Source organism: Phycodurus eques, chromosome 7 (genome assembly GCF_024500275.1).
Source record: "Phycodurus eques isolate BA_2022a chromosome 7, UOR_Pequ_1.1, whole genome shotgun sequence".
Taxonomy (NCBI): Eukaryota; Metazoa; Chordata; class Actinopteri; order Syngnathiformes; family Syngnathidae; genus Phycodurus; species Phycodurus eques.
In genome coordinates, this window is record NC_084531.1 from 16,027,374 (window position 1) to 16,045,192 (window position 17,819).

Consider the following 17,819-nt stretch of genomic DNA (forward strand, 5'->3'; position numbering starts at 1 on the left):
TCTATGCGAAGCTCCCTTCCAATAATATGATTAGTTAGCAGCACATTAAGTAGAGCCATGCATTATCTACCAATTAGCAGGGGTTGGGGGGGGGGGGGGGTCTTATTAAGCTGTTTAATGTAAATTTAATGAGCAATAAATTCAATTTCTTTAAATAGAAGAGTGGAATTATTGTTACAAATGATGTACTGGCCTGATCTAATGCACAGGGTTCACACATGGGCAGTATCAATGGGCTATTAAGTGCAGGATTATTATTATCCTCGAGTACGCTGCTGGAATAAGAGTCTTTATGAAGTAAGGTGTGTAAATTATTAACCAACTGATGACAAAGATAGTGACATAGTTGCTCTGTATCTGTTTGGCTTTGTGACATATCACTTCATTTTTAAATTCAAAGGAGACAGTTTTTCATCATTTAAAACTGTCCCCAGGTGACTTAATAACATGATAATAACTTGAAATCACCCCGTTTTGAGGGGGCGGTCCTGTCTCATGTAAATTACCTGGTGCTCACCATGCCCCCTGTACTTTGGGGCACATGCAAGCAATAAAGTGGCACGGTGGGCGACTGGTTAGAGCGTCAGCCTCACAGTTCTGAGGACCGGGGTTCAATCCCCGGCCCCGCCTGTGTGGAGTTTGCATGTTCTCCCCGTGCCTACGTGGGTTTTCTCCGGGCACTCCGGTTTCCTCCCACATACCATAAACATGCATTAATTGGAGACTCTAAATTGCCCGTAGGTGTGACTGTGAGTGCGAATGGTTGTTTGTTTGTATGTGCCCTGCGATTGGCTGGCAACCAGTTCAGGGTGTACCCCGCCTCCTGCCCGATGATAGCTGGGATAGGCTCCAGCACGCCCGCGACCCTAGTTAGGAGAAGTAGCTCAGAAAATGGATGGATGGATGCAAGCAATAAAAGCATCGATTGTTATTTCCCTCATGGAGGCAGCACTTAATCCCCAAGCCATAAAATTACACTTTTTCAGTAGTTTGCATATCTGTGTATGTGGCACATGCAGCGGACACACCACCAAACACAAATACCACCGCCCCCACCACGTTGACAACTTCACCATAAAATCAAATATAGTATGTGCTGCTGATGTCGATCGGGCTGTCAGTTAACGCTAATATGTGCTTCCAACGATGTAGCTTTTCTAATCTTTTGGTTTTGACATGACAGTGTTTCTGTCACTTGAAAATGGCAGATCTTCACCGAGCCTAGATGCCAATCATGGGCGGAGAAACTGTGCAATGGTGCTAATATGTAAATTAAAGGTTACGGCTGTTATGTCCCAATCTAGCAAAATTCAGGAAAAAAAATTCACAAACACATTTTTAGAAATAGACAGCGCACATAAGATTTACTTGGTTTTCTAATTTCACACTTGATAAATGGGCAGGCACTCCAAAACATTTGTATTCAAGCAATTAAAAAGTAATTTTCCTGCTTTTTTTACATTAAGAGCCATTACACTCTTAAAAACATTTAAACTAGGCCTGGGAATTTAACGCATTATTTCCAATTAATTACAGGGGGAAAAAGTAGAAAAAAAACCCCACAAAAAAGTCAGGCCTTCAATCACACGTTTCTATTTCTGCACTCCAGGTGATACATAACATTTCTCCGTTACACAACTCCTGACAAACCAATAAGACTTGATGACAAGTTTGTTTTCTCGGAATACTCGCTTCATACCTGTTGTCACCGCTCCCTCACTTGCTCTTGCTCACGCCTTAAAGGGGCCGCACAGACGCATCGGAAATTAACTGCTTGTTTGTGTTTTGTTTCTCCAGAAACTGCATTTTATATTAAAGCCTAGCTAGCCATTATTTAACAAAAATAACAATGAATCGATGAATTGATCACTTGTCTCCCCCCAAATCAATCAAGGAAATTTTATCTCATGGCCTTCCCAAAGAAGAACAGAAAATAATTAACTAATTAATTCACCCATATTTTGGGCAGCACAAAAACGTCGCATCTATGTATGGCCCTTTAACAACAAAGCATTTCACAGTGCGTTCTCATACAATGTGAAAGCCCCTGCCACCACACCAAGAAGTCAATCTGCGCTTGTATCATCACTGAGGGAGGAGAATAGAGAGACGGACACGACCAATCACTCACGCTGGCAAAGTGCTAGCTGCCAGGCGGCGGCGGGCTGGCGTCTGGGCAGGGGGGGGGGGTTGAGTGCGCCACCCCACCACTCCTCCCACCACTGTTAACACCCCCCGCAACAACTCTATGTTTCCTTTTGTTTCTCTGAGGCAGTGTCCCTCAGCACCGCCCGCAGGCTCAGTGACAGCTCCGCATTGATCCACTTCGCCTTCGCTCAGGCCTGACGAATGGCTTCAAACAGACAATAAGTAGACTACCTTTTCTCACATATACCCGTCTAATACGAGGGACCCCCCAGAGGGAGGACGTGTCGCTACGACGCATGATAAACACATGATTAGCTGTCGTAATCTCGTATTAAGCACTCTTTAACCTGTGTGTGTCTACGATAATCCAGTGGCAGCGTCAGTTTAAAGCAGCGATGGGAACAATGGGAGTACAAATACGTTACTATACTTCAGTAGATTTTTCACATGTATTGTTTGAGCACAAAGGTCGCTAGTCAACGACAATATCCGAAATGTAGAGTAACAGGTACAGTGGTGCCTTGCTACATGAGTTTAAATCGTTTCATAATTCAAAACACTCAAATTATCTTTCCCCATTGAAATGATTGGAAATGCCATTAATCCATTCCAGCCTGCCAAAAATATATATATTTTTTTTTGTAATGTGTTTTTTAATAAGAAAACGAATACTCTATAATATTGAAGTATAAAAAACATGACAAACTTGAATAGAATGGGAAGAGTTCAAGTTTTTGCCACATTTTTGCTTCAGTTCAATGGACATTGTGCTGCTCCGTCCGGTGGCACACCGTCCGGTGTGTCTCTATGTCTTGAATTTAACAACTGACTCAGTAATCTGCAGTAGTATTAGCCATGTCTCCTAAAGCATGAATAATACATGCATGTGAGCATTGTTATGTTGTTTGTCTAGATGTGTAGCTCCACCGTTTGTGTTCAAATATCCATCGCTTAAAGAGTTGTAACAACGCTAAACCAATGCTAGTAGTGAACCTGCCGAGGGTGGTTTGCACTATTTATTAGCATTACGCTAAATAGACTGTCCTACGGCAAGGTTATGTGGTTGTTGTAAATACAGAATGTGTAATTCTCTTTGTTTTATGTTTAGTCTGACCATTAACTTCAACTGGGAGTGGCAGTAAACAGCCTGAAGACTTTTTTTGAAAACCTGTTCACTATTTTCAGCCAAACTGCTGCTTGCTGTTAAGTGATTTGAGTTTACTGCCACCATGCAATGCTCCTGTCTCAGATTTTTGCTCACAGGTCAAAGCAAAATATATATATATATATATCTCATACTACTTTATTGTATGTAATTGACAGGAAAATTTACTTTTGTACTTCAACCACATTTCAGAGGCTAGTTTTTTACATTAGTACATAAGTTGAATCAGTACTTTTGTTTACCAATCTTATTTTTTTACCTTTATTTTTTCTGTACTTCTACTTAAGTACAGAGTGTGACGACTATTGCCACCTCTTTTTTTTTGTCTGCATCCAGCTGGCGCAGATTTGAATATGAGTCCACCTGCTGTACGGTACGTCGTATACACAATACATAACTCTGTTTGACTATGAGGTTAATTAAATTAATGTGAGGAAGGGGAGGTGGGGAGTGGAGGGTGAGACAAAGCTGTATGCTGTTCCACTCCAATTCAACACATAATATAATCAACAACTGTAAAATAGGTTTACCAGCAGTGAGCTGAAGGAAAACAATCACCCTGAACAACGCTTACGACGTCTCCGCTCGTGGAACAATTCATTAGGTACACTGCAACATTAAAAAAAAAAAAGTATAATAAGATAATGCTCACTTTACTTACAGGTATCGATATCTTAAGTGAAATGTCATTTTTCCTGGAATGACGGCCAGGGGTGTTTATTTACTCAGCTACAGATGGGAGTGGGCCTCTGTCAGGGGTGAGGCTTTTATTTACAACATATTTTGGGATAGTATGAAACAATCTTAAACATCCATCTATTTTCTATAGCGCTTGTCCTCATTAAGGTCACAGGTCAGCTGGAGCCTATTCCAGCCAATCGCAGGGCACATAAACTTACAAGCATTCACACTCATATGTACAGTACAGTCACACCGATGGTCAATTTTAGAGTCTTCAATTAATCTAACGTGCATGTTTTAGGAATGTGGGAGGAAGCCAGAGAAAACCAACACAAACGTGGAGAGAACATGCAAAGTGCACACAGGAAATGGAACCTGAGATTCCAACACAGAACTTCAGAATTGTGAGGCAGGAATACTAGCCACGAACACATTGTGCTCCCTCACAGTGTTACCCGTATATTATAATTTATGTCAAGTGACAGTGGAGAAATGAAGCAAGAAGCAAGGTAAACTTGAACAGGACGTAAACATTAACACGCAAAACATGGTGGGCCGAATGCATTCCATGCAGTCCATAGAGTGACGGTCTAACATGGACTTATCTGTATTTGGAGGTATAAAGGTGTCAATTTCATTTAAAAAAAAACACCTTGGTTTTGTCATACGAGTGTCCAGAAAAGGCCCCTCTGACAGCTACTTCTGTTTGACCCAGTTTTGTATCCGCTTTGTCCATATTTGACTAAGACCGCCCCCTTTCCTCTGATTGGTTGCCTCCGTGTAGAAGACCCACTTGTGAGAGCACATATTAGGGCTGCACAATCATGGCAAAAATAATAATTACGATTATTTTGATCAATATTACAATCATGATTATTAATCATGATTATTCCTCATGTTAGGGAAACATCTTTATTTTTATTGCACTACTTTTTAACAAACAATATGTAACAGCTTTCACTTCAAAATGAATCTTTAAATAAGAATAAATGATTGATAATAATTTTTTAAATGTACCCAAAAAAAATCTACTTTTGCAAGAGCTAAATGACTAAATGTGCTATTGCAAAGTGCAATCACGAATTCCAACTCAATGGAAGCAAATACAGTTAATGCATAAAACGCAATAACATTAGGCTGCAAGCACCAACCGTTGTTCTGCTTGACCATTGACCATTGGTCAGTTGTGCATGGTCACGAACTCCAAAGAACTCAACAATTGTGATTTCCATCTCTCTTTGCTCCCGGCATTTTTTTCATTGTGGTCAGGCCAGCTAAAAAGTTGAAGTCAAGGCAGCCGCTACAATGATTCTTAATAGTGTCTTAAAGTGACATGCCGCCTCTCCGCCACCGTGCTGACAGGGCCAACTTCAAAATAAAAACTTCATACTGCCAATGCCTTTTTTAGGCTTTTATTTTTAAGTTGGCACCGGAGCGCAGTGCCGGATTTTAATGAAGCCTCAACCATACGTTCGCCCCCCTGGTGGGTGGCTGACTCGGTTGCGGGCACTACGGCAAATGAAGCACTTTTCATGTGCAGCGGTACCCACATTTTAAATGTAAAAAATCGCAGACGATCAGGCTCATTTAATCGTGGCAGCCAAAATTCTGATTACGATTGATTAATTGTGCAGCCCTAGCACATTTTTGTTATTGTTACAGCGCTGCCTTGGGAGTGGAAAGGTAGGCAGAGAGCTTCGCAAGTGACATAGATAAGCTCTAGACATTCGAACGACCTCATTTCAGGCCTCTCGGCAGAAAACCGTCTGGGAGTCAGGAATGCAGATGATTTTAATTCATATTTCACATTACTGAGGTACCATAAACACAATATTACGAGACTACTCGTTGTTAAAGACCACATCGCCACATAACGTAAGAGCAACGTTAGCCCTTCTCAGTGAACTCCTTTACACAATTTAATTTGTGCGTGATTGTTTACGTATTTCAGGGCTGCTGTTTTGGTGAGCAACAGAGTTCAAATGGGCTCTGCAGTTACCTCTTTAATATCTGTGTGAACAACAGCGTCTGAACTGACATTGTCATGACTCTTACCAAAAACACCCTGTGCGCTCTAACCAGCATAGGGACGTCGAAGATTTATTGCCTTGGGGCAATGCTGTGACATCACAGTTTCATTGAGTTTTGACCCAAAAAAGGAGCATACTGTATTATTTTTGTATAGGAAGAATTTGTTGACACAGCTCATGTATCGATCGCATTAGATTATGAAAATGTACCTGATGTTCTGACATGTTGTCTTCTCAACACACGCACACACACACACCTGCCCTGTTGATGTCCACACGGCACGTTTTGCAGCCCCCCCCCCCAAACACACACGCACACATTCACTGTACAATGTATATAAAACGATTGCCTTTTTGCACAAGCCCGGAAGTGACAACAGCAACAACAACCTCACAAAACACACCGTTGCACAGTCTCGAACCCGCTACACATGCCCCGCTGGTGTCAGCAGGGATACCATATACACGTACATCAAATCACAAATAGTGACGCATGTAACTCTGGTCCAACCGCGGAGGTCTTTAGCAGAGAAACCACCAGGCAGTGGAAGTGCACACATTGATTCATGCATTCGTGCACAGACATGTCAGTTGTTAAACACACACACACACACACTTAAAGGAGGACACGGTGAGTGGAAACGCAGCTGCAATGCGTGCTTTTCTGCCTGCGTGCAGAGTTAAGACTGTAGTGTTACTGTATATGCCAGGACGTTCAACTTCATTTAAACTGCGCTACTTTCTTGCTGCATGTGCAATTGTGCGCTACTCCCCCCCACACACACACACATTTTTGACCCAACATCGCGTGGTAACTGCGGGAAACACCCACAAGACCTACGCCGAATTGACGGCCGGGATGCGGCATGAGCCGTGACGAGTGCCGGTCTTTCGTCGTGGGCTCCTACCTTGACGTGGAAGGCAGCAAACGAGAAACAGGCTAAAAAAAACGAGAGGACTCTCGTGCGCTATCGCTGCGCGCGAACAACTTGTGACCCCCCCCCCCCCACACACACACACACACACACACTCACACACTTTTTATGAGGCTGCGTCATAAACATTAGAATTACAAATTCATAAAAACTTACCTTTGAGGAGGAAGGCCAGTGAAATCACGACAAGTGAGAGGGGGAGAACGAGAGATCCGCTTGCCGTGCTCGCCATGTTGGACACCTGCTGGAGACTGGCGGCGTTAGATCACCTAGAGACGGCCATGGGATGGAAATGTGCACCCATGAGGAGATGCGAGGGAGGGGAGAGAGGAGGAGCGGATGGAAGGTGGGAGGAGGAGGAGAAGGAGGAGGAGGAGGGATCAAACAGTGAGTGTGCCATCATCAAGCATTCTGCATTATGTTGCAATGGCGAGCAGGACTGTGCATGCATTTCACACTTAACACTCATCTTTTAGTTTGCCTCGTATCGATGTATGAGTGAGTCGATGTAAAAAAAAAAAAAAAAAAAAAAAAATACGACTCCAAAATTCCAAATACAAATATTGTCATTTAGAGCAGTTAATTGCAGAATATGAAAAATTACCAAAATACCAAACAAGGTCCTGTATTTTTGGGTTGTTGTTTTGTTTGTTTCGTAATTTCCCCCCAGAGCTGTATATTAATTTTTGAATATATTTTACATACTGTTTTAATATTTTTGGTGAATATTGCAAAATCTGACAAATGAAAAAAGCATATTGAACCATTACATATTTATCGTTGAACCATTTCATAGATAGATACAGACAGACAGATAGATAGATATTAGTATAAGAAAATCCCGGAAAATAAATGACATATGGTTTTATATAGTCTTTTAAAATTTGATACGATACGCTTTTTCCTTGTCACTGGAGTGATACATTTGCCTGACTTCGGCGCAGGCAGCGTGGGTTCCATTCCCACTCAGTGACGGTGTGAATGTGAGTCTGAATGGTTGTCTGTGTCTACGTGTCCTGCAGAGGTGTGGACTCGAGTCACATGACTTGGATTCGAGCCAGACTCGAGTCACCAATTTGGCGACTTTAGACTCAACAATATGTTACAAGTTGTGATGTTACGCGTTGGGCCGAGTCTTCGAGGCGTGTGTCGAGTAATAAAGGGGGCGTGGCCGCGAGGCACGTATCGAGGCTTGCTTCATTTGGGGGAGGGGCCGGATATGATGACGTCCGAAGCTTCTGTACCGCGTGACCGCTTGAAGAAGTGGTTCAGAATGTGGCGCAATGTGTGACACTTTGACACAACAATATAGACCCCGTCAAGCAGCTCCATGCCATTCTCCAAAGTTGACAAACACATGACACGAGCTGCCATACTGGTTCATCTCAATAAATTATAAGAGTGTCAAAAGCTTCATTTAGTTAAGTAGTTCAATTCAAAAAGTGAAACTCATATTATAGAGATGCACCACTCACACTGAAATATTTCATGACTTTTTATACATGTATAATTTAGATCATTACATCTTACAGCAAATGACAACTCCAAATTCAACATCTCTAGAAACCAGAACATTACATATCAAACTATTAAGGAACAATGACATTTATTTTTTAACGTAGAATTTAGGCAGGAATTTGCCCTCTGAAAAAATATTTATAATAAGAGTGTAGAGTATAATAAGAGTATAATAAGATGTACTTGTATATGATTACTATCATTTTGGAAACAGTTAAGCACACATAATACGTCCAAACAATATTTTATTATTTCAAGTCGACACAATATTTGGTCAAACATTTTGTTTTTGTCATTCATAGTCATTTCCAAGTGCCACAACCACCACCGTATTGCAGTGTACAAAAATCAGTAATAAATGTGACAGTTGAATAAGGCATACATTCCAAGAACCACTGTTAACATACATAACGACAACTAACGTAACAATAAGGAGATTAATTACTGCAACAACAACAAAAATCCATATTGTATTGTGGGAATAGCGTGGCGTCACGTATGATTGTTGGGTTAGCATTAGCAGCTAGCTTTGTGAGCGATAACGCAATTATTTACACGGTGGGCTAGCCGTGCGCTGTGTGGGCTTCCTGTTCATTACAGTCTGGTGTAGTCAGTATAGTGTTCCTCAAGAATTAGTTTTGTATTTCTTTTTATTCACTTAATCTACTTATCGAAAAGCACACAGCTAGCATTTATCCATGCATCCATTTTCAACACCGCTTATCCTGGTTAGGGTCGCGGGGCGCTGGAGCCTGTCCCAGCTGACTTCGGGCGAAAGGCGGACCACACCCCGAACTGGTCGCCAGTCAGTCGCAGGGCACATATAGACATGGACAACCATTCGCACTCACATTCACATCGTCACTGAGTGGGAACTGAACCCGCGCTGCCCGCACCAAAGTCAGTCGAGTGTACCACAACACCATCAGTGACAAGCTAGCATCTATTTAACCTGAAACTACGTTCCTGATTCTTCTTTGGGTCCTTTTCTTCTTTGCCTCTTTTTGACGTCATATTTTTACGTAGTGCCCGCTAGTGTTCCAACTGCGATACCACAGTTGGATCAAATTGTGCCTTAATAACAAGATGACAAACTTGTGTTACTTTTTTTTAATTGCCTTATGTTTTTGATACTCAGAATAAATGGTTATTTATGTTTGCGTTTGAAATTGCCTCGCTACAAATGTTTGTTGACAAGAAAATGCAGTTTCCTGCGATAGGCAAATTTAAAAATTTAAGAAAATTAAGAAAAAAGTGAAATGTCTAATTTTCTATTGTGTGCATAATTGCGCTTTAACCAAGCAAAAATATAGTTTATCCTTATATTTGATTATTCTGATACAATTGTCAGTGGAATACTCGATTATTAATTGCAGCACTACTGGATGCAAATACTTATTTGTGGCATATTTTGTTTTTGACCTCATTAGATTGCAGAAGTTTACCTAATAAAGTGACCGGTGTGTGTATCGTTATAGGCAGTGCATTGTTTTATGAAGAGAGAAGTGACAAGTGAAAGGATGTTTGCATGGGCCCCCATCATGTTCAATGTTACTAAAGAGTGCCTCCTGTCTTTAACTGGAGTATTGCACTCTGGAAATGTACTTGGATCACGGCAGACAGTCATGTAAAATTGCAACAAACAAAAAAATAATTAGCACAATGTGTCTTCTTTTCATAAAAGTAAACACATTAAGAAGGAAGTTTGGGGAATGTTGTGGGTGCGTGACAATCTCCTCCACGCATCCAAACAGCACAAAAGGCCACTAATTGCGCAATCTATTCGCCAGGGCCCGCCGTGTCAGTCCTCATTCCATGGATGAGCAGATAGCATTTACAAGTTCACCGCTCTCTCACCCTCTCTTTCTCTCCTTGCAGATTGAATTGCGCACATCAAATTTATTTCCGATGTTATTATCTGTGGCAGCTTGCCAGTTGTGCCTGCCACTCACACACTCAATGTCTCCACAAGGTGTTTTCAAAATCACACTCACACGCACACGCACACACACTTACACACACACACGCGCACAACCCCCCCCCCCACACACACACACACGAGATAGCCAGCGTAAAAGCAGACACCCACCGCCCAACACCTAAGGTGGCAAAAGTACTCATTCTCTGTACTTCAGAATCAGAATCATCTTTATTTGCCAAGTATGTCCAAAACACACAAGGAATTTGTCTCCGGTAGTTGGAGCCGCTCTAGTACAACAGACAGTCAATTTACAGAACACTGTGGAGACATAAAGACATTGACAAAAAACAATTGTGCAAAAAGATGCAGAGTCCTCTAGCACTTAGAGCAGTTCGAATGACTAATCTCGCAATAGTCCGGTGCAATCACCATTGTGCAAAGGGCGCCGAGACTTCAAGGAATGTATGAAGTTTAAAGTGACGAGTAGTGCGATCATCTGGGACAATGTTGATTGTGCAAATGTTGCAGATACTCCTCAATCAGTGTGAAAATGGAGCAGATGCTTCTCTGGCATGAGTGGCCAGTATTGGTCAACAACAGATATGCAAATAGTGCAGCGTGGCAAGACTACTACAGTGAGTGCACGAGTAGTATATAATTGGCCCGACAGAAATGTGACAACAAACTCAGACAAAAGAAATTGGCAGCATGTTGCAATGGAATTGTAAGTTAGCTGTTTAAGAAGTTGATTGCAAGAGGGAAGAAGCTGTTGGAATGTATGCTAGTTCTCGTTTGCATTGATCGGTAGCGCCTACCTGAGGGAAGGAGCTGGAAGACCCGGTGAGCGGGATGTGGAGGGTTCGAGAGGATTTTGCACGCTCTTGTCTTAGTTGTGGCAGCGTGCAAGTCTGGTTGCTACAAAGTATTGCTTGGCACCAGGCTGCTGGTCATAACTTATGCTATGCACTTTTTTTTTCTTTTTTCTTTTTTTTTTTAGGCTTTCTAGTTTAGCGATTGGTTTTGTTCCGCCGGATAACTTTTTTTCCTGTTGCAAAATGGAAGAGAATGGAAATGGGATTCCCAGGCCCAGCAGAATGAAAATTGGATGGGAATGGATCAGATGACTGAACTGCTTCATGTGGCTCCTCTGTAGTAATGCCCCACCACAGATTCTCTCGCATATTTTAAGTGTGAGTGAGTGTGTGCACAATGGGAGGAGGGGATGTCTGTAGCTTGCAAAATAGCTAAAGACGAGCATAAGCGGTGGGCAAATCGATCGAAATAGCAATAATTTTATTGATGCCAATGTTGATATTGGCCGACAGTTTTAGTTTCAGTTTCTCTCCTGCATGCACTGCTGCCCTTACATGAAATATAGGCCAGTGTTACATTGAAATCAATTTATTTCCACTACTTATTGTTTATTGCATTGTTTTTAAAAGTGAAAAAAAAATGAAATTTAGTTTTATAGTATTTGGGATGTTAAGATTATAATTTGTATTTTTTTTGTCGTTCTTATTTATTTATTTAAAAAAATATTTTTTAAAGATTTGTAAAACATGCAAATAATGATTGTTGTATTTTTAAAAATGTTTTTGTATTTTATATTGATCGATACTTTAGTTTCAGTTTCTCTCCTGTATGCACAGCTTCCTTTTCATCAAATATACAGTAGTTCAATATTAGACTTATATCAAGGCTTTGGGGTTAGTCAGTTATTTACTTTTATAAACTTTATGCACTCTAAATATTTTTTTAAAGACAGAAAAATCTGAACTTTAGTTTTACAGTATGTTTGTATATATATATATATATATATATATATATATATATATATATATATATGTATATATATATATGTATATATATATTTAAATTAATTAAGTTAATAATTAATTCTTATTTATTTTTTATTTTTTTATTTTCTTAATATTTATTTTCTTAATATTTGGAAAAACATCCAAATAATAATTGGAGTATACTGAAAAAAAGTCACGTATATATATATATATACCCTAACCGACCCTAACCAGGATAAGCGGTGTTCAAAATGGATGGATGGATGGATATAATATTAGAAAAATCCTTTTCAACCTAAATTCATTTGAATACACTACAAGGACAGGATATTTAATGTTCAACCTGATAAACCTCATTGTTTATTGCAATAAACCTGTATGAGGGTATGTTAGTACCCATGGCATGGGTAACTTACACATCTGTGAAGGTATCATTAATGCTGAAGGACATATACAGGTTTCGGAGCAACATATGCTGCCATCCAAGCAATGTTTTTTTTTTTTTTCCCAGGAACATCACTGCTTATTTCAGCAAGACAATGCCAAGCTGCAAATGTCACAAAAGTGTGGCTTCATAGTAAAAGAGTATGAGTACTAGATTGGCCTCACAGCCGTCCAGACCTGTCTCCCATTGAAAATGTGTGCAGGCGCATTCTGAAACGCAAAGTACGATAACAGAGACCCTGGACTGTTGAGCAACTGAAGTTGTACATCAAGCGAGAATGTTAAAGAATTCCACCTACAAAGCTTCAACAATTACTGTCCTCAGTTCCCAAATGCTTATTGAGTGTTGTTAAAAGGAAAGATGATGTAACACAGTGGTAAACATGCCCCTGTTCCATCTTTTTTGGAACACGTTGCAGGGAATCTCAAAATGAGTGAATATTTGCAAAAAAACACAATACGTTGATCAGTTTGAACATTAATAATATTGTATTTGTAGTTTATTCAATTGAATATAGGTTGAAACGGAAATCATTGTATTCTTTTTTTGTTCACGTTTTACACAACGCCCCAACTTCATTGAAACTAGGGTTTGTACTCATAGTGCATTGTCTTCTTTTTGAACATTCAAAATGCTTCTTGCTGGCATTTAAAAAATCATCCATTTCCCTTCCACTAAGTATGACTCCTCTCTTGGCGACATTGGTTTCTAATTAAGTCCCACCTTCCTGCACGTTCTGATTGTACCACCGTTGCCTATGTGTTAATGTATCATTGGGCGAAGCAGACATCAATCACTACAGCAGCTTGTTTCCAGATTTTGTTTTATATCATGTGCAAGTTTTCACACACAGGCTTGTGAGTATTTAATGGAGCTCCCGTCAGCATTTTCTTTTTCAATTAGTATGAAAATTGCTAATAAAAGATTTTCTCTTGCCTTTCTTGGTTTTAATGTTTGATTAGAAATGCAATGGTTTTAAATTGAGATTTCCTCCCGACCCGAGCCCGCTCCCCCTACTCCTCTTGCTAAGGGAATCAATCAAATTAGCGGAACTTGAATTGTTTGAGATGCTAATATATTTAGACAAAATCTGTTCACCATGAAAATTTTTTCCTCCTGTCTTGAAGGGAAGAATAATTGAATCAGACCCTTGCAAATGACCCCCACCCTCAGAAACTAACACAGAAACTAGTTGGGTCCAAAAGAAAATAATTAAAAATTAAAAAATAAAAGGAAAAGAATGAGCAGGGATGGTTATGTATCACGTACAAGAGCGAAATACAGTTGAATACACGAAAAGACACAAGCACAATATCTTGAGACTCCCACTTAGTATGCATCTAAAGCAGTGGTTTTGAAACTTTTTACATCAAGTACCACCTCACAAAAAATAACGAGGCAGAGACTTTATTCATAAGTAGTAAACTTCGTATTATTATAAGCCACTGTTACATAATGCGCAGTTTGAATATTAACACTGTGCTTGAATATAGAAAAACTGTACTTAAATAATGATTAAAATTTGTGATGTCATCACAAAAAGGTACCAGTGACAGCAAAAGGGAAAGTGTGAGAATAACCATAGAACCAGAACTATGGAACTTTAATATCTCAAGGCAAATTTTCAACACTAGTAAGTGATTGTGTTGCTCTGCAAACACCTTCTACTGCCTCCAGGTTGAGCAGTTTTACTTTTTCCATCCATCCATCCATTTTCTTTACCGCTTATCCTCACTAGGGTCGCGGGCTGCTGGAGCCCATCCCAGCTATCTTCGGGCGGGAGGCGGGGTACACCCTGAGCCGTTCGCCAGCCAATCGCAGGGCACATAGAAACAAACAACCATTCACACTCACATTTATACCTACGGGCAATTTAGAGTCCTCAATCAACCGACCACGCATGTTTTGGGGATGTGGGAGGAAAGCAGAGCGCCCGGAGAAAACCTACCCAGGCACGGGGAGAACATCCAAACTCCAGACAGGCGTGGCCGGGATTTGAACCCCAGTCGCCAGAACAGTGAGGCTCTAAATTGCCCTTAAGTGTGACTGTGTGCGCGAATGGTTGTTTGTTTATATGCGCCCTGCGATTGGTTGGCGACCAGTTCAGGATGTACTGAACCCGCCTCTCGCCCCAAGATAGCTGGGATAGGCTCCAGCACGCCCGTGAGCCTAGTGAGGAGAAGCAGAACGGAAGATGAATGATTGAATGAAAATATACTTTAAAACTCCTGGAGCACCTCCTTAATGTCTTAGACCCAACTGTCAGAGTGCTTATTTTGGCTGCCTGCTGTTCCACCAAAGGCCTGTTGGTAGTCTCAAAGAGTTAACACATGCTGTCACACTCCCCAGAAGAAGGAGCGAAGAGCATTTATCTAAATAAATAATTGTTGAATTGAATGATTGTAAATAAAAATGGTTGTAAAATAAACAAATTCATACAATTGTATTTTGTAAAACAAATTCTGAGTTAATTAATTACAATTACATTTATGATAAATAATCTAATTTAAAAATTACAATTTATTAGTATTTTCGAATTAAAACGTTTTTTGTTGTTGGGGTTTTTTAAATGTTCATTTTCTCGCTCGAAGATAGCTGGGATAGGTTCCAGCATGCCCGCGACCCTAGTGACGATAAGCGGTACAGAAAATGGATGGATGGCTGGATGTTCATTTTCTAAATCAAAGGTGGCCCTTGAGCACAAAGGTTTGCCCACCCCTAATATAAATGATAATAAAAACATTGTCTGTACCGGTCTTCAAAGTTTCTCCACCACTGTATATTTCATGTATAATGTGTGCTGTACATTCATATGATGGAAGGAATCATGTGCCAAAAATGTCACATAAATATTTTTCCTACCTATTACAGTGAAGCAGCCCACCCCATCTCACCCACATTGGCAAATGATTACAGGTAATGATATTCCAAAAATAACACCATAGGTCATCAATTCTTGATGTCTTCGAGGTGCAAAACCTGTGTACCAGGCACAGGTATAACACTGTATCTTCATACTGTATGCAGGGGAATCTCTGCTAAATGATTTGGATATTTATGACAATAAAAGCTTGTATTTTGGCGTTGTTGAACTGTTTATCCCAACATAATGACTATTTTTCTTTCTACTGCACAAATACACATTATGAGGGCCCCTTATACATTATACATCATTTCATTAGGAATAATGGTGCCTTAATTTACTAGTTTAACTCATTCCGTCACCCCGTTCAGAACTCAAAATACTAGTGTCTCGAAACATCTTTCCCTATTGGAATGAATGGAAATACCATTAATCCATTCTAACCCCACCAAAAATACCACCGCCAAAATTCATAATTTTATATTTTTGTTATTAGGAAAATAGCACTCTACAGTATTGTACTTTATAAAAACATACAGTAATAACATAATTACTGTAAATAGAATATACATTAATACAACACCAACAGTTTTGGCATCATGATTTCATGCTTGAGTGCCCATTGTCATTTTGCTCCTTCCGGTGTGCCTGCCTTGGCCACCAGGGGCCAGTATAATACAGCCATACATAATACACAAAGACAAGTTTCACAACTAAGTGACTCAGTAAACTGCAGAAATATAAATTTTTCGCAGAAGATAAAGAATATTTGTCCATGAGTATTGTTATATTGTCTGTCTACATGTGTTGCTGCACCATTTGTGTTTAAATGGCCATTGATTGAAGGGTTATAACTACAGCATCATCGATGCTAGTTTCGTTAATCTATCTATGGCATTTTGCATTCAGCTAGCAGTTAATTTATGTGGTTTGGTTAAATCCACAACATGCAATTCTCTTTGGTTTATGTTCAAATCTCAACTGGGAGTAGCAATAGACACCTGAAAGCAAGCACTTGGCTTCTTTTTTGAAGAATCGTTCACTATGTGCTGCTTGTGAACTTCGCTGCCCCCATTTAGCGCTCGTAACTCAAATTTTTGCTGGCAGCATGAGAGAAAATCGGCTGAGCTCATGAGTCGGGTCACTCATAAGTTCAAGGTATCACTGTACGATACATCCTCACAAGCTAATGAGATCCAATCGAACGTCTGCCTTTACAAAGATATTAACGCTCCCTTTTAATTGACACCGTCAGAGAGGTATTCATTTAACAATAACATTTTATAGAATACTTAGCTTGCAATGAATGTTTGATCACCCTATAACAGTCATTGTAAAATGAAGTGCAGGTAGCAGGGGACCACAGGAGGGATGCAGCTGCTTGAGACTTACTGGCAAAGTTAACTTCTGGTATGTTAAAGGATAAATAGATACATTTTATTATATGTTATTTAATTTAATTAATTTTATTAATTTGATCTATCTATCGATTGTATTTACATAAAAACACAATAACTACACTACATGGGAGGGTAAAACAATTACAAACGCTCTCAGTATGATGCCGTGAAGTTGTACACCACTGCAAACTGCAATCATAATAATAAACGTATTGTTAAACGAATACCTACCTGGGAATGTCATTTGTAAATTCTAAATTTGGGACAACAATTGATATTTTTTGCTGCATAGTGTAATACACAAACACTGTTGTTGTAGACATGCCATCTACTGTACATGAGAACATTCTAGGAGTTGCACTTTGCATTTTTTAGGCCACTTCAAACCATTTTGTGCTCTTCAGGACAATCATCGACCTCTTCCCCACCACATGTATCTTCTACACGTGGTCATCTAATCCAATAAGGATTGCGTAATACCTAGGATACGATAGTAGACTTTCGTCTCGTATACACCGCCTTAAAAATAAAGTCCTCACTTCCTCATCAACACCAGTCATGTTAAACATGGTTCATTTGTATTAAGTATCATAAAATATATCCTGGAATAGTTTAGGGCTGTGCCAAAATACAATATTTCCTCCAATAACACACATATTCAAATTAATCACATTTTAATAAATTCGAAGGATTTCTTCGGTGGGGGTACTGCATATAATATCATAAATACATCATAAAAATCCAACCAAATTCACAGTTTACCACAGTAGACAAATAGCAATAGATTAAATACACAGCCCCCAGGTACTTTTTGTGGTTTGTAACATTTGCAGTACCATCACATTCATTTTAGTGCTACACGCAGTAGCTTTCCAAATATTAAAAGCAACGTGTGGCCTTGTGTGTGGAGCTCA

The 17,819-nt window shown here is 39.9% G+C and overlaps 1 protein-coding gene across 4 annotated transcripts in view; it reads right to left on the reverse strand.

The window, feature by feature from the left end:
• cadm1b (cell adhesion molecule 1b) overlaps window positions 1-17,819 on the reverse strand; it is a 254,336-nt gene that overhangs the window by 219,606 nt on the left and 16,911 nt on the right. For 2 of the 4 annotated variants that reach the window (XM_061681796.1, XM_061681797.1), the window contains exon 1: window positions 7,116-7,261. In XM_061681796.1, coding sequence (XP_061537780.1) covers window positions 7,116-7,191 — 76 coding nt within the window. In that variant the 5' untranslated portion in view covers window positions 7,192-7,261. Of the gene's footprint in view, window positions 1-7,115; window positions 7,262-11,213; window positions 11,310-17,819 lie in introns of those variants that run through there. The other 2 variants (XM_061681793.1, XM_061681795.1) reach the window with 2 other exon arrangements.